Source organism: Podarcis gaigeae, assembly GCF_964106915.1.
Source record: "Podarcis gaigeae genome assembly, chromosome: 4".
NCBI classification, from domain to species: Eukaryota; Metazoa; Chordata; class Lepidosauria; order Squamata; family Lacertidae; genus Podarcis; species Podarcis gaigeae.
The window spans coordinates 33,223,461-33,248,679 of record NC_139677.1 but is presented as its reverse complement, the minus strand read 5'-3'; the positions used below and the strand labels follow the sequence as shown (position 1 = coordinate 33,248,679).

The following is a 25,219-nucleotide window of genomic DNA, read 5'->3' as shown; positions in this document are numbered from 1 at the left end:
CGACGGCGAGCACTCACCGAGGTCCAAGGCCTGGTTGTACTTCTCCAGGGCGGCCGCCAGCTCCTGCCTCTCCTTCAGCGCGTCCCCTTCGGCGCCCAGCCGGCGCGCTTTGCTCTCGGCCGGGAACCACTTCTCCAGCAGGCTGCCCAGGACCACGTTGACGCGGGGACCGGCGGGGGGCTGCGCGGCCGGGGCAGCGGCAGAGGCTGGGCGCCGGGCGGCGCAGCGGGCACACTCGCCTCCGCCGCTCTGGGCGCAGCGCTTGCAGTGGGTGTGCCCGCAGTGCAGAGTCACCGGCTCGCAGAGCAGGCGGCGGCACACCGGGCAGCCCAGCGGCTCCGGGGGTCGGCAGCAAGGCGGGTCCGCCAGCGGGTCGTCTCCCTCGGGAGTTTTTTCCCCGCCGCCAGGCCCCCGCCACGGCGGCAGGCGCAGCTCTTTGTCGCGTAGGCTGAGCGCGAAGCTCTCGGCCAGTTCGCGCAGCTCCTCGGGCCTCAGGCGGGCCAGCCTGGCGGCGGCGCTGTAAGCATCCAGAGCCTCGGCCATGCGCCCCGCGCGGGCCAGCGCGTCCCCTTGGCGGAGGAAAAGGCCCCGCTCGGGCTGCGCCAGCTCCGCCAGCTGCGAGCTCAGGATCTCCGCCGCCAGGGCGAACTGCCCGCCTCGGAAAGCCTCCTCGGCCACTTGCAACATCTCCGCGCAGGGTCCGCCGCCGCCGCCTCCTCCTCCTGCCGCCGCCGGGGCCTGGTGGTGGTGGGCGCGCTGCTGCGCCTGCTGCCCGAGCGCGGCCCCCAGCTCCATTTTCGCCGGGTTGGCTGACTGGGTGGGTGTGGTGGTGGCGGCGAGCGCTCCTGCTATGGCTTCATCGTCGAGCTCAGCGCCTCCGCGAGGAGCAGGAAAGAGGAGAGGCGGCCCCTCGCAGCCGCCGCGCCTCGCTCAAGGAGCCTGGTGGCCGCCAGGGCTGGGACGGACGCCGTTATGAAAGGGCTGCGCGGGGGGGAAGGCGCGCCGCCAGCTCCGTCTGGGGCGTCCCCCGAGGAGAGCGAGCGCGTCGGGGTCAGGGGGAGGAGAGCAGGGCGGCGCTGGCCTCGCTCCCGGAGCGCGCCAGCAGGCAGCTGAGACTATTCCGGGCTCCGGCGCTTATGCAACGCCGAGCGGTTGTATAACTCCTTCTCCCCGGCTGAGGGCAGCACCGCCCCGCCGAGCGCCCGCCCCAGTCCCCGGCCTGGTGAGCCGAGCGCACATGCCCTCCGACAGCCCCTCCGCCCGCAGCGCACGTGTGTGTGACGGGGGAGAGGCCGGCCAGCGCCTCGCAGGCTTCCGGGAAGCGGCGGCGCGGCTGGTTTTCTGTTCCTCTCCAAACTGGCTGCGTCTCCTCCTCGCATCAGCCACAGTTCTGCGTGGAGAGGGGTGGCTTTCAGTTCTCCACAAAGGAGAACTAGGATGAACCGTGTTGCCGTGACCCTCGATTTTAAGCCGGCAGCTCCGCATTTGCGATGCTCCCTTTTGTAAAGTTTCACAGACCGCTGGGTGTAATTTTGGCCGAGTTTGTGTTTTTTCAGCGCAGTTTCACGTGCAAGGAGAGGCCAGCAGAAATCTAAAGAGGGTTAAGAGAGGGGAAGCACGTATATTTATATAATAACCCATCCTCCACTCCTCTCATCTGTCTGGTTGTAAGTCGGCTTCTTGGTATGACTGGACAAAGTCTCATCATCCACTGTGAACCTATCACAGTGCAATCCTATGCATGTCAGAGCAGAAGAGGGCACCCAAGTGGGGCTTACACCAAGGGAACCTTGAACCGAGGCCTTGTTCCTGTTTCCATATCAGGTGAGACAGGCTTAGCTCATCTCCACACCCAGATAACTTCCCTTGTTATCCACAGTATGGCTAGAATCACTTTTTTTAAAACCCACGCTAAATGCCATCTGTTTGAATGGGTTATTTAGAAATCAAGAACTCTGCAATGGATCTGACGTTTGCCTGACACACTAAAATGGCACCTGTTCTACTGGGCTGCTGCTTCTCTCCCTCCGTAACTTATGGGAAATGATCACCTGAAGCTGCTCCCTCACGTTTAAGGCCCCAAGTCACTTGGGCCAAGTGAAGCCCTGGTCAAAACAGGTAACCTTCTTCAAGTTCTGTTTCCAGAGGCAGCGCTGATGGTCCTGGGGTTACTGAAGGTCTGTTGAAATTCCCATCAACCCCAGCCAGCGTGGGCCATGTTGGCTGGCTTGGGGCTGCTAGGAGCTATAGTCCAAAGCAGCTGGAAGATTTCAGGCTGGCAAAGGCTGTTTTTTTGGAATGCACCATCCATAGTAATGCAGGATGAGCAAATATTGCAAATGAAGCTGTAGTGGAACAGGGGCAGACAAAAACCAGAAGCTAGGAGCAACACCACGCCCATTTCAATAGCCTGCTTCTTTAAAATGTGAAAAAGGATTAACTTTGCAGCTGCACTGGTAGATTTTGCATTAAATTGTTCTACAGAAGAGAAGTTTGGACTCTTGCGTAAATCTCCAGCAAATCTGCACACTCGGAGCTGTAAAACAACACAGGAAACATGTGTTTTAGTATCTTAATAGTGTCTTATGTGAGATTAGGCGGCGCTTTAGTATGAATTAGATTTGTAGCACGCTCCTGTGGCTGTTTTAAGCTCCACTGAATTCAGCAGGATTTGCTCCCTCCCAGGCAAGTGTATTTATGTAGCCTTAACTGAAGCAAGCTCCACTGTCTTTGCTGCTAATAAAGAGATCTGAGCCTCAATTCGCCATGCGAAATATACCCTTTGCCACCAGTTATAAAAGTGGGATAGGATAATAAATACAGTGTGGTCCATTCCCGAAGCAGCAAAAGTAGACCTTTGATTCCAGAGGTAGCTGGTGCCCAGGGGACACCAGGGAGACCAACAATAGGGGAAGCCAGAGCCCGTGGCAGGCAGAACCAACAAATTCTGATTTTGTCTCCCATCTTCCTCCCTGTTGAGTTCTAAAAGGGCAAACATTCAAGACTTAGGAGTAGGAGGAAGATGGCAAGCAAGGAGATAAGCAGGTGGAGGCTGGCTAAGGGCAAACTGAGCCTGGATGGACCAGCCTCCATTGGAATTGGGGAAGTGATGGATGAGTGCCGGCCACCTCATTTCCTGGTGCGCTGCAGGGCATAAAATTCCATAGCATAACTATATAATTGCCCTTAAGCACTGCCTGAATCACTCATCGACTACAATAATAAACACCCTTACGAAAGTGTAAACCCAAAACAACAATGTGCAAAACTGAATGCTGTGGGACAACAACTGAGTAAATGTGCAATTGCATAAAGCTCTGACAAACTTGAGTACAGGAAATTCCTTTCAAGCCCAATTCATTTACACACAAATGAAGAGTTACAGAGTTAAGAGTGGGGGACTATATGTCCTCATTTTAAACAATGCCTTTGCACATGGAAAACTTGACGTATCAAGGAAGTTGGATAAGGAGTCTTGTCGCCGAAAAGCTAACTTTTCATACATAGAAATATTTTGATTTCAAGAAATTTATGTGATCACTCCCACCCGCTGTCTGAAATGGTACAGTTCCAGGGTTTTTTTTGCCACATTATTGACCTGGACGTGATATGGACATTTAAGCTTTTGCTATGGTGTGAAACAGCAAAAGCATAGTTTATGCCTCGCTCGCTTTCATATACTTTAACTTGAATTGTAGAGTTGGAAGGAACCTGAGGGTCATCTAAGTTAAGGTTACCAGATTTTTTTCAATGAATCTGGGGTCACTTTTCAACTTCAATGGATTTTGTATGGGGACTGATTTGAAAATCTGGGGACTGTCCCCTGGAAATGGGGACATCTGGTAACCTTAATCTAAGTCCAACACACACACACGGCCATGCAGGAATCTCAACAATTTGACTGTTGAACTTCATTGGCTTCAGCTTAGCACATATTCATTTGCTTGTCGTTGTTACCATAGTCATTGGCAGTCCGGCACCATAACAGTTTTTGACTAATACTGTACTGTATTACTACTGTACTGCATGGGTCATGCTCTCAGTGACTGAAACAATGGTCCACTGGGCTGATTTTAATTGGGTTAGGACGACTTCAGAGATCCTGTAATTCCCTCCCTATCATCTGCTGTTACACCACCAGTCAGCATTGATTATATACACCAAGATGCACCAGTATTGTCTGGAAGACTCTTATAACAGCGATTTGGCAGACGTCCTTGCTTTTTTTTCCACTGTCAGGAATCTTTTTTTTTTATGCTGAAGAGCCTATGCCTCTGTTTGAAGCTTTTTTGGCTGGCCAGTCATTTTAATGATTTCTTCTTGCTGTTTTTAATTAAGCACCCTAATATTGCAGTATGTACTTTTATAAATAAAATACTTGCAGTGGTTACAGTTATTAAGGTGCATGACAAATCATTATCAATGACAGTAGTTGCTCATATGTTACCTGTAGTAAGATATACTATTAAATCACGTACAGTGGTACCTCGGGTTGCATACGCTTCAGGTTACATACGCTTCAGGTTACAGACTCCGCCAACCCAGAAATAGTACCTCAGGTTAAGAACTTTGCTTCAGGATGAGAACAGAAATCATGCTTCGGCGGCGCGGTGGCAGCAGGAGGCCCCATTAGCTAAAGTGGTGCTTCAGGTTAAGAACGGACCTCCGGAACGAATTAAGTACTTAACCCGAGGTACCACTGTACTGTATTTTGCCTCATAAGCACTAAATTAATATGTGACTGTAAAAAGAATTGGCTGGGTCTGGAGATGTTTTAAGAGTTGTTTACTGGAGACATCTAGTGGTGGATCAAAATAGCTCTCACTTCTTTGTTGACCTGGAAAAAAGACTTGTCAATTCAGAATGTAAATCTTGAAAAAGGTTACTCTAGCTGGTTGCAGAACAAGAGTGATGGCGTAATCATAATTTGTACCCAACAATAGCTCAAATTTGGATAATTGAAGATGACGAGTCCAGGAAGCCAAAAATGTTTTAACATAATTTATTCTTTCAGCATATTCTTACAGATCTGGGGGTAACAAAAGTCTGGGGGTGCAAGGCCACCTGTAACTGCTAGAATTAGGAAATGTTAGAAATTAATAAATGGCAGAATTTAGATAGTATTTGCAGTATTGAAGGGAAGATGCCAGACGTTAAGATTTAACAAGCAGACTAAACCAGGAAGTCACCTGGGGACAAGGACCATCAAGGTGTCATTACGGACAATGGCCAGTCACTGACATTCTGCCTGAGGTCTGGGTAAATAGCAGAGTTGGGAGAGGGATGTTACAGGAGGTGTGATGTCACACAGGAAAAATGTGTCCTTTTGAAATTTATAGAGGTTGGAGAAGAAGGGGGAGAACTAAGAGCTGCTCATTTCTTGGCGAGAGCCTGAAGGGAGGTTGGAGATGAGCACATAAATGTCTGGGAATCCAGTGAAGGACAGCTCCTCTTGAGATGTGAGTGCTGTGACATCTCTCTCCATGGAAAGCTTCCCAGGGGTCCTGAAGTTTAACCATAAACCCCAGCTGCCAATTCACCAAGATTTGGCTCCCTACTTTACTCCCAATTGTCTGAATACCAAAGCCATAACCATCCTAATGATCAATTAGCATAACACAGGGCCTTGCAAACTCTCAGCACAATACCCATAATCACTCTCTGGGTTGATTAACTTAACACAGGATTTTTGCTAAATCCTGACATTTCCAAGGCTCCACAGGGAGTCCATGGTCAAGGTGGTAATTAAAGGCAAGCTTTCAAGATCCATGTCCGGTTCCCTTGGCACTAGACCGCAGGATCAGAAAAGAGGTACCAAATGTTACAATCCTTTGCTGTGAAAGCAAAAAGGGCATCATAAAATTACCTGCAGCAAAGCAACTGCCAAATGCATTTTAGTTTTGGGACCTGTAAGCAAGATGTTATCCTTTTTGACTCCTTGCTAGCCCTTGGGTTTTATATTCGCCATCACTAACTTAGATTGCATGCCTGATTCTGTCCTTATAGATACAATCAAACATCTGAAGGCAGCCCTGTTTTAGGGAGGTTTTTATTGTATTTTTAATATTTTGTTGGAAGCCGCCCAGAGTGGCTGGGGAAACCCAGCCAGGTGGGCAGGGTATAAAAAAATTAAAAAGTTATTAATTATTATCATTATTTTATAAACAAGAAAATCATCCTGATTATTACTACAGAAATGTGATAGAATTATGTTCAGGAGCAAATGCTGTGTGATGTATTGCATCTCAGTCTGGATAGCTCAGTCGGTTAAAGCGTGGTGCTGATAACGCCACGGTTGTAGGTTCAATGCCCATAAGGGTCACTTGCATATTCCTGTAATGGGGGTTGGACTAGAGGACCCTCAGGGTCCCTTTTAACTCCACAATTCTATTATAGTCCTCTTTCATCATCATCATCAGATAAATATCCGAAAGAAATTATGGGGAGTTGAGCCTAAAATATACAGAGGCAAGTTAGGGTCCGGGATTAAAATCCACCAACTTAAAACATTATGACCGTGAGCCGGCACCTTTTCTAAAACACCCTCTGCCCCACAAACTGTCTCATGCAGGTTTTTTCACACAGCTCGGTGTGTGCAAGTGATTGGTGAGCCTGGTGCAACCAAGGCGTCTGCCAAGGACATGGAGCCAGGAATGCAAACATCTTTTCTGCCCACACACAACCAGACAAGAATGCCTGTATCTGTAAAAGCATTCTCTTTCAAATATTCAGTTCAGGGAGTGCCAACTAATTTTATCTATTCTCTCCCCCCCCCCTTATCTGCATGGCTTCCACTGCCTATTTGCTTCGAACCCTCTTGAAGCATGACTCATATGAAGAAGCTGAGCAAAAGAAGCAGCCTTATTTAGCATGACCCTGTCATTTAGAATTTTCTTTTCACTTCCTTTAAACACAAAACGTGATCTCTCACTCACACACAGAGCTCTTCGATCTACGAGGCAGTAATTTGGATGTGACTCACAGCGGTGGAACGTAAGCAGCCATTTCACTTGTCCAAGAAATCCTACAGACATGGCAGCTAATTTGGGTGAATCACCCAACACTCAGCCATTGGCCCAGTGAGGTGGCCAAGCTGGCACTGAGCTACGGGCACTAGGCAGATTTGAGATTTCACAGCCTTGCTGATTTGTTGGAATGAGTTTTCGAGCTGTTAAGCTCCTTACACCACTATGAGAAACAAAAATGGATGCCAACAATGGAGGTTAACTAAATAGTTTTTTTGGCTGCTAAAACAAAAGTGTAAGTTAGTCATTATTTTGTCATTCAACCCAACACCAAGAGCACTGCCCAATATTGTGTTATATTTGCTATTGCTGAGGCGATAGAAATCCACATTTAGTTTACTGAAAAACAGTGTAACGTTAAACATCCTTGAAATTTAAGCAGTGCCCTGAATCATTCAGACCAGTGTGATACTTTGCTTGAGAGATTTTAAAATATGCTCCTCTACTTGAAAAAATACTAGTAGAAAAATCATTGTATTAAGTCTTCACTGTTGCCAAATTTTCACAGCGCCTCACATACATTGCCACAGGCATTCTTACAGAAACCCTGTAAAGTAGGCTGATGTTCATATGTCATTGGTGGTGCAGTGGTTAGATTGCTGGACTAAGATTTGACAGAGTAGGGTTCAAATCCCCACTTGACCTTGAAGTTCACTGGGTGACCTCAGGCCAGTCACTGTCTCTTGGCCCAACCTACCTCACGGGTTTGTTGTGAGGATAAAATGGGGAGGAGAAATATGTATGCCACCTTGGGTTCCTTGGAGGAAAGGTTGGATATAAATGTAAAAATATAAATAAAAAAATATGGGAAGTTGAGGTAACCAGCAACACCATCTGTGATTTAAAAGATTCCATGTTGCCCATTGCCCCCATAAACCTGGCGGCACTCTTGAGAGAAAAACTTACTTTATGGGACTAACGCATGGCACCATCCAATAAAATAAAAAAGAGGATTAAAATGGCATTTGTTGTCACCAAACAAACTGGATTTTGACGCTCAGTAGCACAGTACTGGTCTACTATTAATGTTTTGGCCACTAGAGGGCCCTCCTGTGATCGTCCAAAACAGTGCAATGGAGGGCATGGATATCATATACTGTACTTGGAATCAGCAATCCTGAATTTATTCAGAGGATGCTGAAAGCCTGGACATTCTACAAAAAGCAAAGTTGCTAAACGGGGAAAAATACTGAACCACTATTGCGTAGCCTGGATCTAAAATCAGTCGACAGGGTTGTACTGGGCTATACTTTTCAGTCTCATAGACTGGAAAAAAGACATGAAATTTACCACAGTTGCACATGGGCAACAGAATTCACCATCACCTTCCTTTTTGGAAATCTGTTTTTTGTGCTAGTCTTTCATGCCAACAATAAATGCTTTTGATATTTTCATGCTTTTGATATTTTGACGCAAGGCATCAGAAGGCAATGAAGGCAGTCTGCTAGGCCTTGAAATTGCTGCCATAAGCAGTGCTCAGCCAGTACCAGGGCAGGAGTTTAAAAAGCTGGAGATAGGTTTATTAAGAGAAAGAAAATTGTCAAGGTATCTAAAGAACCATGCACTATTTAATGGGGGCATGAAAAACTTGGGAGACCTCTTGCAGAAGGACCTTTGAAATCCATTAGATTAGTATTTAGCTCCTCCTCTCCCGTTCTGTCTCCTGCTACTTTATTACATAATGTAACACCACAAAAAAGAGTGAAGTCTAAATTTGCTTATTTACCTCTTCCCTACTCACTGGTGCCATCGGGACAGGAATTTGTGGTGAAAGGCTAGGGCTGGTTGATATATCACTACATCATCCAAAATCCTGTTGAAATCCATATTGTGATAGCGGTTTCATAATTTTTGACCTGGAAATATATTGAGAATTATATGTGTGTGTGTGTGTGAGAGCAATGCAAAAAATCAGTGTGGGGAAAACCATGAAGCAAGCCAATGCCTCCAAGTAGCTCCACCCTTATTTCAGACATTGTGATATGTATATCTATCATATCTATACAATGTTGAAAACCAGATATCGCCCAGTCCCACAAGAGACTAGGGCAGAATGAGCAGGAGGACCCTCAAAGACAGCAAAACGGGCTTAACATATTTTGAAGCAAGTGAAAAAAAAATACATGATAATATACATGATAACCTAATCCTGTCCCCCACCCCCTTGTGAGACCATTATGTCCAGAGTTTAATGTTACTTAAATCAGCATTCTTCCATCTTGGGTGCTAAGATATAATTGGACTACAACTCCCATTAGCTAAGCTGCACGTGGATGATGGGAGTTGTAGTCCAATATCATTTGTGGGCCCAAAAGGCCCAATGACCTACCTGAACCACTGTTCTTTTTGTATCATGCACCTCAGTCATTACTGTCAGTTGTATGCCATTTTCCTTCTGAAGGACTATGCACTTTAACAACGGACACCAAATAAATACCTAAAACAAAAACTCCAAACATAGGATGGATGGATGGATGGATGGATGGATGGATGGATGGATAGATAGATAGATAGATAGATAGATAGATAGATAGATATTTAAGTATATAAAAAGCTAAGAAATTCATAGGAGCAAACATAACAACTGCAAACTAGAAGAAAATAACCACAATCAAACAGACACCAAAATTAATTTATGAAACCAGAATCTATTCAAGTTTAGCCTCTCACTACATGGGAATCTATCAAAAGATACACCGAGTTTATTAGAGAAAGAAGCACCAGCAAAAGGGGGAAAAAAAATATTTACCATGGAATTTGCAATGCACCCGGATTCTATACGAAGATTGCACAAGGACACACCAATAATATTCTGGGCAATCAGATCACAGAGAGAATGAGGGAAAATAGACTTCATCTTCGCTTTTTTTTATTAGAATTAGCTTTAAGGCCTTATTTTGCTATACATTTCTCACATTGTTACATTTTAATTCAGCAGAAAGGTAACTTGATCAGCTCATTAGTCCTGAATTGCAATTTATTTTCTAACATGTCGTATAAAAATAACTGAGCTGTTACATCTTTTAAACATCAGTTAAGACCTATTGTATACCGAAGATCTTGTAAATGTGCCCCCCACTCCCCCCCCCCAAAAAATGACAAGAGCGCTTCAAGCTTTGCCATCTTGGACATATCTCTTGTTATCAACGGTAACTAAGGGCAGCTTCACATGCAATTATTTCCTGGCATGGATATTACTTCTGTGTAGGAAAGCTGCATGTATGTACAAACATGGCAATATAGATGTACATCCCCACTGCGCACACAAACGTGCATATGGTTTTCCTACACAGGCGAGAGATCTCTGTGGGAGAAATTTCCATATCAGAAAGAGCCCTTAATTCTCCTCCAATAAACTGGAGCCATTCTACACATTACAACAGAGGGAATTAACATGGCAGCCCCCAGATGTTGTGGACTCCCAGTTCCCATCAAACCCAGCCAGCTATCAGCTATAGAAAGGAAGAAGTGAAACTAAACCATCCCCTGCTCCAAACATGCTCCCTTCAGGGAGTATTGTTATTATTATACAAGGGCGCAAAGAAAAATATAGCTATTCCCAACCTAATGTCTGAAGTGGTATATAGTGTAGAACTCTGTCATCTCAATCGTTGTGCAATATATAGAATGGCTCTCAAGTCTTTAAAAGATTCCCACTGGCAACAGAATATATGGGAAGCAGCAATTTTGGCACTGATTTTTTCTTCTTCAAGTTTACGAAACACGCCTTACGAGAAGACGTGGAGGTTTTTCTCAATTTTCTCACCATTCTGACTACTCCTGACCAATAAAGTTAAGACACTACTATAGCAGGATTTCAACATTTATGTCAAGTGTCGAAATTGTGTTGACCAAAATCAGCTTTTGACCCACTGAAAACTAAAATGCAACTATTCCTTTCTCCTGGCATCACAGTGGAGCAAAGCTGATCAACAGGAGTTTTTTATTATTATTATTGCTGGTGAACCTAAAAATAAAATGAAAAAGTTGCCTCTTATGAACAATGACAACACAAGCACAAATCAGAAGTATTATTGTTGTTGTTCAGTACATGTATATTATACAGACAGAACATCTCTTTATATTCCCGGTGAATTTTGCCAGTTATTCATATGGGGGGGGGGGGGGAGAAACCCTAAAAAAAACAGACAGGGCTCTTTTGTGGAAAGATTAGGAATTTGTGTTCTCCCCTCTGATGCAACAAATCTGCCTGCTGAAAGGGTCAATTTACACATTCAGTTCTGGAAATATCATGCTTGCACCTGGGTAGTGGCAAAGCTGCATGCTCTGGCAACGGGGGCGGAGAGCAGGTGGGGGTGTGGCTGGTGCGCATCCCGGGGGCGTGGGAAGTCGCCTGCAGGGGCGTGGCCTGCTGCTTGCAGGGGCTTGGCACCCGGCACGGTGGGGTGTGTTTGTGGCGCGTGTCCGGGGGGGGGGCAGCCGCAATGGTACCCCCCTCCTCAATGGTACCGGGGGCTGTGCACTCCCTCCGCCAGTGCACCTGGGCAGCCCCTCTGCGTATATAACTCAGTGTGACGAAATATGCACATGTTCATCAACATCCATTTCTGAGTCTTACCATCCTTTTTTTATAATGTAAGGATATGAATATCGGACATTAAGTCTTACAATACTATGTTAGTGTTGCACATGCAGTGGAGATCTTAAGGGAGTCCCACTGCCCCATTGCATGCATGGGTATTTCCAAGATTAAGAATTGGTCCCAGGAGATGCGACGATACCTGGTTTGAACGGAATATTGATCCAATTTACTTTGGCAGCACTCTATAAGTTTCACGGCTTGTGCGATCATTAGGATAGCCAGCACCATTTAAAAATAAATAAAATTAAGAATAGCAATGTTTACCAAACCCTGAAAATGCACATTAGATATCTTTTACCAAGGTGTTCAGCCTCACTTTTGACTCCTTCAGCTTTGCTCTACAAATGATTGTACAAAGTGTACACTATCTCCCCTCCCTAACACAACTTAGGCTCCATCTCATTACCATGGGAAACAAGGGCCCAGAATAGTTACAAATGCCTCATTTTTGCTGGACACAGCCAATGCAGGCATGCAGCTCAATTTGGCTGTTCATTAGCCTAAGGTGGGAACTAAAGTGCAATTCCAAGAAGTACTGTCCATGCTGCATTTCTTAAGACAGGGGTCCATTGCCTTGGTTTAGCATTTTTGCAACCAGTACTTTCAAACTTGGCATTCAATCTTACACACACCTTTAAGTTTACCCCTAACTGCCCTGAGGAGTGGAGGGAACAGACTTAAAAGCATCCTGCTTCTTCTCATTTCATGCAAATACACCTTGTTTTGGAAACATATCCGTCTTTCAGCCATATTTGCAATATTCCCATTTGATTCAGCTAAGCCCGCACCCACAAGAAACAGAACCTTTTAAGTTCTTGTCCCCAAGTGGACACACAGTTCAATTGGTTCAGATTCCAACGGGTTGCTGGCTTCCCTGCCTCCTCTACCCTGTTCCCTTGCCTCTCCTCAATGTTTGTTCTTCAGGATCTTAAAGCCTGGTGTCATATCCCTTTAGCCATTTTGGGAAGGTTCCAGAAGAACCCAGATTGCTTGCTTGAGTACTGCACCACTTGGGACTCAACACACCCTACAAAGGCCTTTCGTCTTTGGTCCCCCATCATAGTCTTTTTCCTGCTTGCTTGCATGTTATCTCAGAGCCAGGGTGTCAATCATCCCAACAACCTTGGCATCCATCTAGAACCCCAAACTCTCTACTCACTGTGAATCACAGGAAATTACTCTTTCCCCTGGCTTTGTAACAGATAATTATTAATGCTTCAACACTGAAGCTTCTCTGCTCTTTCCCCTGATCTTGCTGTTCTCTCTATCCAAATGCAACCTCTGCTTTCATCCAAAGAGGGACTCTGTGCATCTACATACTGCTATTTCCCCTTTGTGGCCAAAGTGCAAGGCACTGTCTCCATGGCACACTGGGACTTTGGCTCAAGTTGTTGAATAATTTCACGTCTGAGGTGTTTGCTTGTGTGCTCACACTGAATACGTGGTCAGGGACACATGTAGGCTTGGTAGCAGTAATGGTACCCAAGTCACTCAAGCGTATACAAGAAACATCACGTTTTTAAATTTCCCCACATTTTTAACAAGTAGGATCTGTAGCTTCACTTGCAGAAGATTTCTGATCTCCTATGACCTCAAAGGTTGTCAGTGAAAAATGCACGACTGTTTGACTTGAATGGTTAGTCACTGCTATCATAAGGCTATGGCAAAGGAACCCAAGAAAAAAAGACCTTCAGATCGACATCAGAATCTGGAAGGCTTTTCCTCATCTATAAAATGCTTTCCAATGTTTGGTCCCATGTTGACATCCAAGTTTCATATTCAGGTCCTTAGCCCATGAACTCTAGAGAAAGCTGCCTCCCTCTCTAAATGTTCTTTATAAATGCAATCACTTTCAAGTTCATTTATAGATTACTGGTCCATCCTCTGTTGGTTAAGGGAAAGAGGAACGTTTGACATTTTCTATCTTAACAAGTTTTGCTTTTGACATATTGCAGTGCCATGTATTAAAAAACTATTTTCAGTAGCTAGCGATTTGCAATCCCTAGTTGCTCCTACATAGCAAATCTTCCAACAGATATAAGGAACAAGTTTCTGAAACCTACAAAAGATACAGTACCATCTCAGTTACGCAGAATATTATTTTGTACACTTTAATCAACTATACTCATTCATCCACAGCTCCTAGGTGTCAGTTGAGTAGGAAATCTGGCTCTGGGTAGCCAAAAAGATTAAAATCTCCTTCAAAACGGGCATAAAGGCGGCGGATGTCTCTCTTGCTAACTCCCGAGAAATAGCGTTCCACCTTAGTTTTGTTATACAGTGTTATCCCTGGCGGAATAGTAGGATAAGACACCAGATGGTCTATTCCAGCTTCCTTCAAGATGTATGGTGCATCCTCTTCCAAGGTTTCATGATGTCCAATTACACTGTATGTTATTTCACAGGGGGCACAAAGTTCCACGTAGGTCACCCAATGAATGATGCGGTCTCCAAATTGTATATCTAGCCACCGATGATTTGGATCACCCAAGTAGCGCACGAAGTCCTCAAACTGCAGCCCCCTGGTCTCAGTGCGATTCTTTCTATATTTTCGAATGATGCCGGGAGCAATTTCATGCCTATACCAAGGTTCAAAACGAGGATTGCGGACAAACTTGTCTTTGAATGCAGAAATAAGCCTCTCGAACGGATCTCTTACAATAAGGAACTTGAAGTATAATTTCAGCCTGAAATAGGTAAGAAAAAGAGGAAACAAGTTGTACGTGGCAATTTTAAGAATTTGTTATCTGCCAGAAATTCACAAAGCTAAATAAAATAAGCAATGGTCCACACATGCATGTTCCTCACTTGATGGCTGCAGCAGCAAATGGTGACTTGCATGTGTGAATGCAACAGTAGATAAAGGTAAAGGACCCCTGGGTGGTTAAGTTGAATTCGAATATGGGGTGCAGTGCTCACCTCTGCTTTCAGGCCGAGGGAGCTGGTATTTTTCTGCAGACAGCTTTCATGTAGCCAGCATGACTAAACCATTTCTGGTACAACAGGACACCGTGACGGGAGCCAGGTCACACAGAAACATCGTTTACCTTCCCGCCGCAGCGGTACCTATTTATCTACTCGCACTGATATTCTTTAGAACTGCTAGGTTGGCAGGAGCTGGGACAAAGCAACAGGAGCTCACCCAATTGCACGGATTCAAACCGCAAACCTTACAATCGGCAAGCTCAAGAGGCTCAGTTGTTTAGACCAGTGTTTCCCAACCTTGGGCCTCCAGCTGCTATTGGACTACAATTCCCATCATCCCTTGCCACTGGTCTTGCTAGTCAGGGATGATGGGAGCTGTAGTTCAAAAACAGCTGGAGGCCCAAGGTTGGGAAACACTGGTTTAGACCACAGTGCCACCCATGTCCCAAATGTGACAGCATAGCGGTAGTGTTTTCAAATAAAAATATCCTGAAGGTCCCAAGCCACAGAGAGGTTAGGCTGTCCTCAACTAGAGCCAGGGCTTTTTCAGCTGTGGCTCCAATCTGGTGGAACGCTCTGTCACAAGAGACTAGGGCCCTGCGGGACTTGACATCTTTCCGCAGGGCCTGCAAGGCGGAGCTGTTCTGCCAGGCCTTTGGTCGGGGTTCAGTCTGACTCCCTCTCCCCTTTCATAAGAACTTGCATGAAAATGGCCTCCCAATTTTTCTCACAGGCCCATATAAGTTCAGCACAATCAGTTGGGCCTGGTGAGCATTTAAGGTCCCCAACCCTAATCTGCAGGTTGCCATCTGATTGGATTTTATTCTGATCCTGATCTGATTTGAGGATGTATTTTAATTGATTGTCTGATTTTATGTTAATGTGTTATACATTTGATGTTAGCCGCTCTGAGCCCGGCTCCAGCTGGGGAGGGCGGGATATAAATAAAATTATTATTATTATTATTATTATTATTATTATTATTATTATTATTATTATTATGCTGCTCTGGTTCGCCAGAAGCGGCTTAGTCATGCTGGCCACATGACCCGGAAGCTGTCTGCGGACAAACGCTGGCTCCCTCGGCCAATAAAGCAAGATGAGCGCCGCAACCCCAGAGTTGGTTACGACTCGACCCAATGGTCAGGGGTTCCTTTACCCTTTACCTTTACAGCCTAATAATGTTCTGGATCACTCAAAAGCGTGTGCACTATCATGTGACATTTTGGTTAGCATAACAAAGATTTTGCCTTAGAGGTCAACATGGGTTACCTTTCCTTTTAGCATGCTTATTTTTCATACACGCCACTTAATTTGGTTAAGTGTGGCTTTTCAAAACAAGACAGCTGTTTGGTTCAGACACCAAGTTAAGCTAAAATTTATCACCTACCGCTCTTGAATTTCTGAGTCACTGAAGGAAGATAAGCGTGGCAAACCATTCTTCTCGTGGTCATGCACAATGTTCTCGGGGATCTCCTCAATGGAAGAAAAAGCTCCTGGGAAAAAGTAAGTACGTGTTTTTAGAAAGGTACCTTTCTTTTTTAAAAAAGAAAGAAAATTACTGTACTTTTCCATGTATAAGATGCCCCCTATTTTGGGGGACTCAAATTTAAGAAAATGGGGGAGGAATGCCCAGAGTTGTAGAGCTTTTGTGGGGGGAGGAATGCAAAAATTCACTAACCCAAATGCAAACACTCATAAAAGATCGCGTTGCAAAAGAAGAGGAGGAGTTTGGATTTGATATCTCGCTTTATCACTACCCTAAGGAGTCTCAAAGCGGCTCACAATCTCCTTTCCCTTCCTCCCCCACAACAAACACTCTGTGGGGTGCGTGGGGCTGAGAGACTTCAGAGAAGTGTGACTAGCCCAAAGTCACCCAACAGCTGCATGTGGAGGAGCGTGGACACCAGATTACGTGTCCACCGCTCTTAACCACTGCACCACAGAAGCATCTGCCCGCTCGTCTACAGCAGCCGGCAATCGAAAGCCCAATTGCCACAGCGACAGCCAATCCACGGCAGCCCTTGCTGCAGCAAACAATCACCCACCAAATTGCTGCTGACAAGCTGCAGCTTGCGGTTGCAACCAGTCACCCAGCCCCACAATACACTGCCTGTGTATAAGACGAGCCCCATTTTTTAACATTATTTTAGAGTAAAAAAACCTAGTCTTAAACACGTAAAAGTACGGTATTAGCTTTATAACTATGTAACTTTATCCTAAGCTGGGAATGCCTATGGACTATAGATTTTTGAAATGAAATGAAGTCAAACTGAAATGCTAATTTGACATTGCAGTAAACTTTGGTTAAAACTTTGGGGGCATGGTATCTTATGTTTGGAATAGTTCGATTCTCTTGCTTAAGCTGCACTGGGCACAGCAGTAGATTTAATTTTAAAGCTCAGGTTGCAATTAGCTCCCAATAACCACAGCAGTGCACCAACCATATTGCCATGGTTTTGGCACAGGTTATGCAGGTGGCGCAAAGGTGAGTATTGGAAGACTTCAGGATTTTTATTTTTGAATGACGTGTTTAAAAAACAGACTATAAAAGAAGAGGGAGTGAAATGCTGGAATAAAAAATAAATAAATCAGTGGACAGAAACAACCTATTTTTATACTATGCTAGTTAATTTTTTTTCTCTAGCCAACCAAGCACACATGTCAGAAGCTTTAAGAAGTAAACAGATACCATTTAAAACAATCAAGACTTTCTTCCACTGAGTATTGCCAACTTTTGGAGTTTGACAGAAGAGGATCTTGTGCTTGTCACATACAAATATCCGATCCAAAACGAATTTTGAAACAGTAGTGTGAGTGAGGTTTTTCAGCGATGCATCTTGGCACACATTCCTGAGTAGCTCAAGCCTTTCCATATGGACCAAAGGTTGATGTATAATGTCTTCAGATAGACCTCTACCTATTGTCTTGGTATAAAATGGGAGAAGAGGAGGGAGGGGGAGGGGAGGGGGAAAGGAGAGCACAAGGAAGAATTTTATTTTCCAGTTCACATTTTAAAGGAACATGAAATTAGACATATACAGCACAATTACTCTGGACTGGTCTCATGCAGAACACCCATTTGTGGCATCCTATGCTTCTACTAAGGGACACGGGTGGCACTGTGGGTTAAGCCACAGAGCCTAGGACTTGCCGATCAGAAGGTCGGCGGTTCGAATCCCTGCGACGGGGTGAGCTCCCGTTGCTCGGTCCCTGCCAGTGGCGTAGCGTGGGGGGTGCAAGGGGTGCCAGCCGCACCGGGCGCAACATTTTTGGGGGCGCACTCGGAGCTCTCTGCCCCTACCTGGTCCTGGCTCACTCTCTCTCTCACAGTGCTGGCTGTGCGAATCTGATCCGAGCTGCCGGGTCGCCGCCCACTGTGGAGGGGGAGGGTGCCAGGCGTGCGTTGCGGAGCGGAGAGCGAGCGAGGGAGGGACTATCTGGGGGAGGGAAAATGCAGCGGCCGCCCAGCGCAGAGCTGAGCGCGGGAGAGAACTACATCCGACCAGCCCAGTTTTGGAGGGAAGGTGTTAGTTGCGGCGGAGCCCTGGCGCCCCGGGAGGCTGGCCGGGCCGGTAATGGGGCTGGCCGGTGGCGCCGCTGCCATCCTGCGGACAAAAGGGCTGCCGCCCCCGGCCGAGCCCCCCCCCCCCGCGAAACCAGGAGCAGCTCTCTGGTGCTCGAGGGCTTCGCAGGCCCTTCATCTCCCCTCCATTGGCGCCTCAGCCCCCAGCCCTGCCTGCGCGGCTCCTGCGTCTGGGGGCGCGCTCGCGCGGATGGGGTGCCGCTCCCCGCTTGCAAATGGTGCCCGTAAGGCCACATCAGAGACGCCCCCGGGACCCAGTTGCTGCCTTCTTCCCCGCCATGTGATTAAGCCTCGCACTACTTTGTGGCAGTGGTGTAGCGTGGGGGGTGCAGGGGGGGCCGGCCGCACCGGCCACAACATCTGGGGGTTAGGGTTAGGGGGCGCAAATCCACGGGTTAGGGGGCGCAAATTACTTGCCTTGCCCCGGGTGCTGACAACCCACGCTACGCCACTGGTCCCTGCTCCTGCCAACCTAGCAGTTCGAAAACATGTCAAAGTGCAAGTAGATAAATAGGTACCGCTCCGGTGGGAAGGTAAACGGCGTTTCTGTGCACTGCTCTGGGTCACCAGAAGTGGCTTAGTCATGCTGGCCACATGACCCGGAAGCTGTACGCTGGCTCCCTCGGCCAATAAAGCGAGATGAGCGCCGCAACCCCAGAGTCGGTCACGACTGGACCTAATGGTCAGGGGTCCCCTTTACCTTTATGCTTCTACTGGGTCTGTGTGTGTGAAGTTGCTCATTTTCTGAGTGACTGTGATTATGCAAGCCTCTGTGAAAACTCAGTCTTGGCCCTAAGTACAGGATTTCCACTAAGCACACAGCACACTTTCCAGTTTGCCTTCATCAGAAGAAGAACAAATCAATACCTTTCCATGTGTTGGTTGACAGGCTATATACATACTGCAGTGGGAGAAAAGCCTTTTCCCACCCCCTGCCCCCATGCTGAAATTATGACGCACTAAGCACTGGAACACAACTTTTTATAGAAAAATTATCCCACCTTCTCGTCTTCCTTGAATTTATGCACATTATTTCCACAATATAATTGCACAATGGATTTCAGAATTCTAATAGTGTATACTTGCCTAAGGTTACATTGGGCTCCTAAATTTCCATTCTGTGGATGCGGGAGGAAATTAAGAATATTTAGGACATATTCTTCCCCAAATATTCCTACCGGAATAAAGAGAACGGTTGGAACAGGCCTAGTGATTAATCCTTTGTAAGATAAAGCTGTTTGGGTTTTAGAATCCAGCAAACAAGCTGCTACAAGTTGTGCTGAAAAGCTGTATACCTTATAGCTTCTCTGCAGTATCATATAGACAAGGAGGACATTGGGATTGTATTAAAATAAAATAAAGTAAGTCATATACTTGGCACAGAAAATACAAAGTTCTTTTTCAGACAATGTGTAACTGATATACAGGATTCACTACAACAAGTTGTGGTGATGGCTTTCAATTCCATATTAAGAACGATTAAAAATATAGGATGTTTGTGCATGTGTTGTATTGTTCAGCTCATATCCCTCAGGGATGGGGTAATTCTAGCATCTCTGAGGGGAATTCTATAAATGCCTCAAGAGAGGTCCTATCTTTTCCTTCCTACCAACCAAGCTTATTTTGGTAGAATACAGCTTTTACTCTGGGTTAGCAGCACATACCTGAATCTCTCCAGGAAACCTTTTCGATTTTGTCACTTGAATTTTCTCTACTTTAGTTATAGCTGTCAATGTTAACGGCTCTTGCTTGACACCATACACTAGGTAAGAAGAAAACAGAATAATAGAAAGTAAGGCATATATATATATATATATATATATATATATATATGCTTTCGTAGATTTTCACGGGTACAGGAATGCAGGTTTTGGTGTCCTCGGGTGTCTTCCCGTGTAAAAGTTGGGGTGTCTAGGCGACGTTTCGACGAGGTCTCACTCGTCATCTTCAGGCTGGTGCTTTCGGCTTCTTGTTACTGGAACAGAGCGGGATCTCAATGTTTGAGTTCCTATAAATACTGTAGAGGGGGTGTGGTGTCTAGCCTCCAATGTTCTGGGCAGAGAGGAAGTTCCCAGGCTAGTGTGCCTTTTCTTCTTTTGTTCCTTAATTACTTGAGAGATACCTTGAGTGATTTCTTGAGTGATATCCTGAGTACCACTTAGGTGGGTCATTAGGTGTGGATTAGTTGCTAAAGTCTTTGTGTCTTGACCTCTTGAACTTTGTGAAGAGTTTTCCTGAGAAGATGGCTGTATTGCACTTAGTTGTGCTTTGGCTTGGCTTCGTGTATAGGGGCGAGCTGTGGTTTTGTGGCTTGTGTCAGCCAGATCTGTGTAGGGATTGCAGGGGGGTGCAGCATCCGGAGGTGCCACCATGGATTGGCTACTGGATGGTGTCAGTAATTCATCTGTGGAGAGGGTCTGGGTTTGGGTCTGGTGTGGTTGATTGGTGTTGGCGTTCTGTGTGCCTCTGGATCTGGTGTCAGTTTTTGTGGGGAGGGCTAATTTCCAGATGTCTGGCAAGCGGGATGTGTCGTCACGCTTGTTCATGTTGTGAGGGTGTTTCTCTATCTCGATGGCTTCCATGATTATTCTCTTGTGGTGATGTTCCGTGTTAAAGAGCAATTTGGAATCTGCAAAATTAATTTTGCAGATTCCAAATTGCTCTTTAACACGGAACATCACCACAAGAGAATAATCATGGAAGCCATCGAGATAGAGAAACACCCTCACAACATGAACAAGCGTGACGACACATCCCGCTTGCCAGACATCTGGAAATTAGCCCTCCCCACAAAAACTGACACCAGATCCAGAGGCACACAGAACGCCAACACCAATCAACCACACCAGACCCAAACCCAGACCCTCTCCACAGATGAATTACTGACACCATCCAGTAGCCAATCCATGGTGGCACCTCCGGATGCTGCACCCCCCTGCAATCCCTACACAGATCTGGCTGACACAAGCCACAAAACCACAGCTCGCCCCTATACACGAAGCCAAGCCAAAGCACAACTAAGTGCAATACAGCCATCTTCTCAGGAAAACTCTTCACAAAGTTCAAGAGGTCAAGACACAAAGACTTTAGCAACTAATCCACACCTAATGACCCACCTAAGTGGTACTCAGGATATCACTCAAGAAATCACTCAAGGTATCTCTCAAGTAATTAAGGAACAAAAGAAGAAAAGGCACACTAGCCTGGGAACTTCCTCTCTGCCCAGAACATTGGAGGCTAGACACCACACCCCCTCTACAGTATTTATAGGAACTCAAACATTGAGATCCCGCTCTGTTCCAGTAACAAGAAGCCGAAAGCACCAGCCTGAAGATGACGAGTGAGACCTCGTCGAAACGTCGCCTAGACACCCCAACTTTTACACGGGAAGACACCCGAGGACACCAAAACCTGCATATATATATATATATATATATATATATATATATATTATTACCAATCTCTGGTATCATTTATCACATGCTTTGAGGGTGGGCAGCTGCACTTGCTCAATAAGAGAGGCACTCAGCATGCGCTCTAAAACACTTTTGGCATATTCCATGTCTAGAAGAAATAATAGCTGACCACCAAGCCCAGCTATGGTCTGAGAACCCTGTTCATGAATCTACTTAGGGTATGGGTTAATGCTTTACATGCCATACAACCATCATGTCTGAAGTCACTGCATGAATCTGTGTATTCATCACCATGAATATTCATAAAGAAATGACTACTTCCACCTTTACTGTATAATATGCAATTTTGCCTTGAGTTATATTTGATAGAATTAAATTATTTTAGCTTTATTTCCTTGTGTGTATGTCTATGTATATATATATGTGTGTGTATAGAGATAGATGATAGATAGATAGATAGATAGATGATAGATGATAGATAGATAGATAGATAGATAGATAGATAGATAGATGATAGAGATAGATAGATAGATAGATAGATAGATAGATAGATAGATGGATGACTTTTTATTTGTTCATCGCTTTATCTTGCCCAAGTTAACCCAACGTGACTTACAGACAAAACAGACCAAAAAAACCCACAGAGATGCATTAAAACCAGGAAGAAAAAGAATGTTTGTGGAAACAGCAGAACTTCAGAGTAAGACTCTGTTGAAACAAATGCATTGTAGGTTATTATTATTATTAAAATTTGCATGCCCGCAGGTCTCTGTTTGCATTTGTATGTCACTTTTCACTAACTAACGTAAAAACTGAATGGAAGTGAACACTGTGTGTTGAGTGTATGGAAAATGTGTAACTCCCTCAACAATAATTCTATCATAAGTGAAGACGACTGAAGTGTATGCAGCAAAGTCACGCGAGGAGTCTCATAGTTTGCTGGCATTAATCTTCCTCTTTCAGCCACTGCAGTACATAATACTTCCTTTATCAATTCGATCACCACTAAATGGCTTATTATGGGAAAATGCAGAAATTGCCACCATGACATATCCACACACAAAACTCACTATGTCCCTTGCCAATGGAAGACTTCTGCCTAGTCTCTCTAAAGACCTTATCAGAGAGAGAGAGAGAGAGAGAGAGAGAGAGAGAGAGAGAGAGAGGAGGGAACAAGACAGTGCCATCAAATGGATTTAAACTCATTAACAGTTTAATACCATCTGGGCTACTTAAGATAAGCAAAAGACTAGCTGTTATTTTTCAACTAAGCAGCCAAGGACAGAAATCAATAAGAAGCAATACAGGGCCAATTTGGGATAAAGCACAAAAAAATACCTTGCAAACATGCCCCTGAAAACCAAGCATTTAAATCACTACTCGGGATTAACATGTAAATGCTGTACGTAGTAGAGAACGACACTATTTGTACTTTTCCATATAAATGTTCATGTTGCACACAAAATCTTTTGCATCTAACTCTCATTATCACACGTATTGTTTCATGTCTTACTGTGTTTTAATTTATTGGAAGCTGCCCAGAGTGGCTGGGGAAACCCAGTCAGATGGGCGGCATAAAATTATTTATTTTTATTTTTATTATTTCAGAAAAAGGGGTCCATTTCTCACCACCTGGAACCTTCAATCCAAGATCACATGGCCCAGTGTTAGCAAATTGGAGCAAGGAAGAGTCGAAGTGTTCATTCTGTAGCAACTTGCCAAATGACAACTTTTTAGATATGGCAATTTCTAAAGGTATATATTGGTTGCCAGCTAGACAAGTTATTTCTTTTTGCAGATAATACAGTTGCATTGAAGATGTATACTGCTTTATACCTATCTTTCATGTAGACAAGCTGTTACTTGTTCTAAAATCAACAAACACAATGAAAAAAAGCAGGCAGGGGGAAAGGAAAGCAAATTCAGGAGATTTGTATTATTTCTTTCAACTTTTTCTAAGCTGCACAAACCTCCATTGCTGCACAGCATATTTGATTCGTTTACCTTAAGGAAAGCAAGTCATGGGAAAATATGCATCTTCAACAAGTGTAATTCAGGTAATTTTTCCAACATGTGATTTATAAGTGGGAAAGCACGTTATTAAAGGAAAAGCATTTTCATTTACTAATTATTTATACTATGCATTCTGTAATGTTTGTAGAAAAGACAAGCAGCAGCAGCAGCAGCAGCAGCATATAAAAATAATTCTCTGGACGTTAACACTGCCAGGTGTTCTTTTTGTTCCAGAATGTGCATCAGTAAAAAGAAAAATATATGTGAACTTACCATCAGGATTTTTGAAGGTCAACGTGATGAACTTGCTAGCAACCATGAACATGAATACAACCCAAAAGCATGCAGCTAACAGCAGCCACTGGCGGTGCATGATGTTTCAGATATGATCCATATAACGTCCGTTGGTTCCTGCTGCTTTTCCAAAACAAAACAAAAATGAAAAATAAAATGTTCTTATGAGTTTCTATGCTGCCTGTCGCTATCTGTAACAGATCCAAAGCAGCTATAAAACAGGAAGAAATAAAACATTTAAATGCATCATAAACAAGCAAGCATGAAAGTATCAATTTTCATATGTACTTTTTTATTTTCTGAGAAGTAGCCTCTTCTATAACTAAAGAAGCATCTCCTTCCATTGCAGTCTACTCCAGTAAGAGGATTAACAGTACAGCCCTTGAACTACCCTCAGCTATAGAATTACTAGAATTCATTATTTTACAAAGCTATCTTCAAAAAGAGATTGCCTCCCACATGCTAATTCCGGTACAAATACATACACACTAAAGGTGAAATGTTGAAATTAAGAGAGGTGGCTGGCGGTTCCAGACCTCCAAGCTATAGGAAGTGGCCTGCCAGTCCTCGACAGCTTTATCTTCTGATCCAATGCTAAAACGCTTTGTCTGTTCTGTAGATGGAGATCTCTAAAGAGCAAAGAGAGCACGTTATCTACCAAATCAGGAGATAAAGAGATTTCTCCAGCTGCCATTGAGCAAGGATTTCTAAAGAGCAGCCAGAAGGGTCTTTTTCTATGTACCATCAGCAAATTATCTGTGCAAAGCAAAAGGCAGCATTTCGAGACACCCCACTGCTGGAGTGGGAATGCTGACTGTAATTGTGTGTGTGCCTGTGTGCAAGAGTGTTATATTTAAATGCTTGCTTGCACGTTGTTCGACAGTGTATGTGCGGTGACTCTGTGTGCGCTGAATGTGGGCAATGCACATGTGTAGTGAGCGTGCATGCATGTGTACATGCATGGTCCACATCCGTTGCTGGCGTACGGTCCTCACAGGGGTAGCTGTCAATGTGGCCGTAGGGCTGGAAAATGTTAGCCACCCATGCATTAGAATAACAAGAAAACTATGCAGAAATGGATGGAACTGTAAAAGACAGTAGCCCAGTCTGCACATCATTAAACCATAGTTAAATGTTTAACTATAGTTTCACACGAACCAATAGCATGCTGCTGAGAACTGCTCGGTGACAGCAGTCACGAAATTAAAAGACGCCTGCTTCTTGGGAGAAAAGCAATGACAAACCTAGACAGCATCTTAAAAAGTAGAGACATCACCTTGTCAACACAAGTCCGTATAGTAAAAGCTATGGTTTTCCCAGTAGTGGTGTATGGAAGTGAGAGCTGGACCATAAAGAA

General features: G+C 44.8%; 2 protein-coding genes and 1 long non-coding RNA gene across 7 annotated transcripts in view; 1 reads left to right on the top strand and 2 right to left on the bottom strand.

The window, feature by feature from the left end:
• LONRF2 (LON peptidase N-terminal domain and ring finger 2) overlaps nt 1-1,219 on the bottom strand; it is a 39,867-nt gene extending 38,648 nt beyond the window's left edge. Inside the window, exon 1 of the mRNA XM_083735525.1 lies at nt 18-1,219. Within this exon, the coding sequence (XP_083591651.1) occupies nt 18-795 (778 nt within the window). The 5' untranslated portion in view covers nt 796-1,219. The remainder of the gene's footprint in view (nt 1-17) is intronic.
• On the top strand, nt 12-4,396 carry LOC310843144. The gene is made up of 2 exons (XR_014563529.1): nt 12-1,824; nt 1,944-4,396. It is a non-coding gene; the product is annotated as an uncharacterized lncRNA (long non-coding RNA).
• Nucleotides 4,397-9,872: 5,476 nt separating this feature from the next.
• CHST10 (carbohydrate sulfotransferase 10) overlaps nt 9,873-25,219 on the bottom strand; it is a 23,003-nt gene continuing 7,656 nt past the window's right edge. For 2 of the 5 annotated variants that reach the window (XM_083735654.1, XM_083735652.1), the window contains exons 2-6: nt 23,842-23,982; nt 19,804-19,901; nt 17,246-17,480; nt 15,944-16,049; nt 9,873-14,315 (exon numbers count right to left, since the gene is read on the bottom strand). In XM_083735654.1, the coding sequence (XP_083591780.1) occupies nt 13,778-14,315; nt 15,944-16,049; nt 17,246-17,480; nt 19,804-19,901; nt 23,842-23,941 (1,077 nt within the window). In that variant the 5' untranslated portion in view covers nt 23,942-23,982 and the 3' untranslated portion in view covers nt 9,873-13,777. Of the gene's footprint in view, nt 14,316-15,943; nt 16,050-17,245; nt 17,481-19,803; nt 19,902-23,841; nt 25,041-25,219 lie in introns of all 5 variants that reach the window. The other 3 variants (XM_083735655.1, XM_083735651.1, XM_083735653.1) reach the window with 3 other exon arrangements.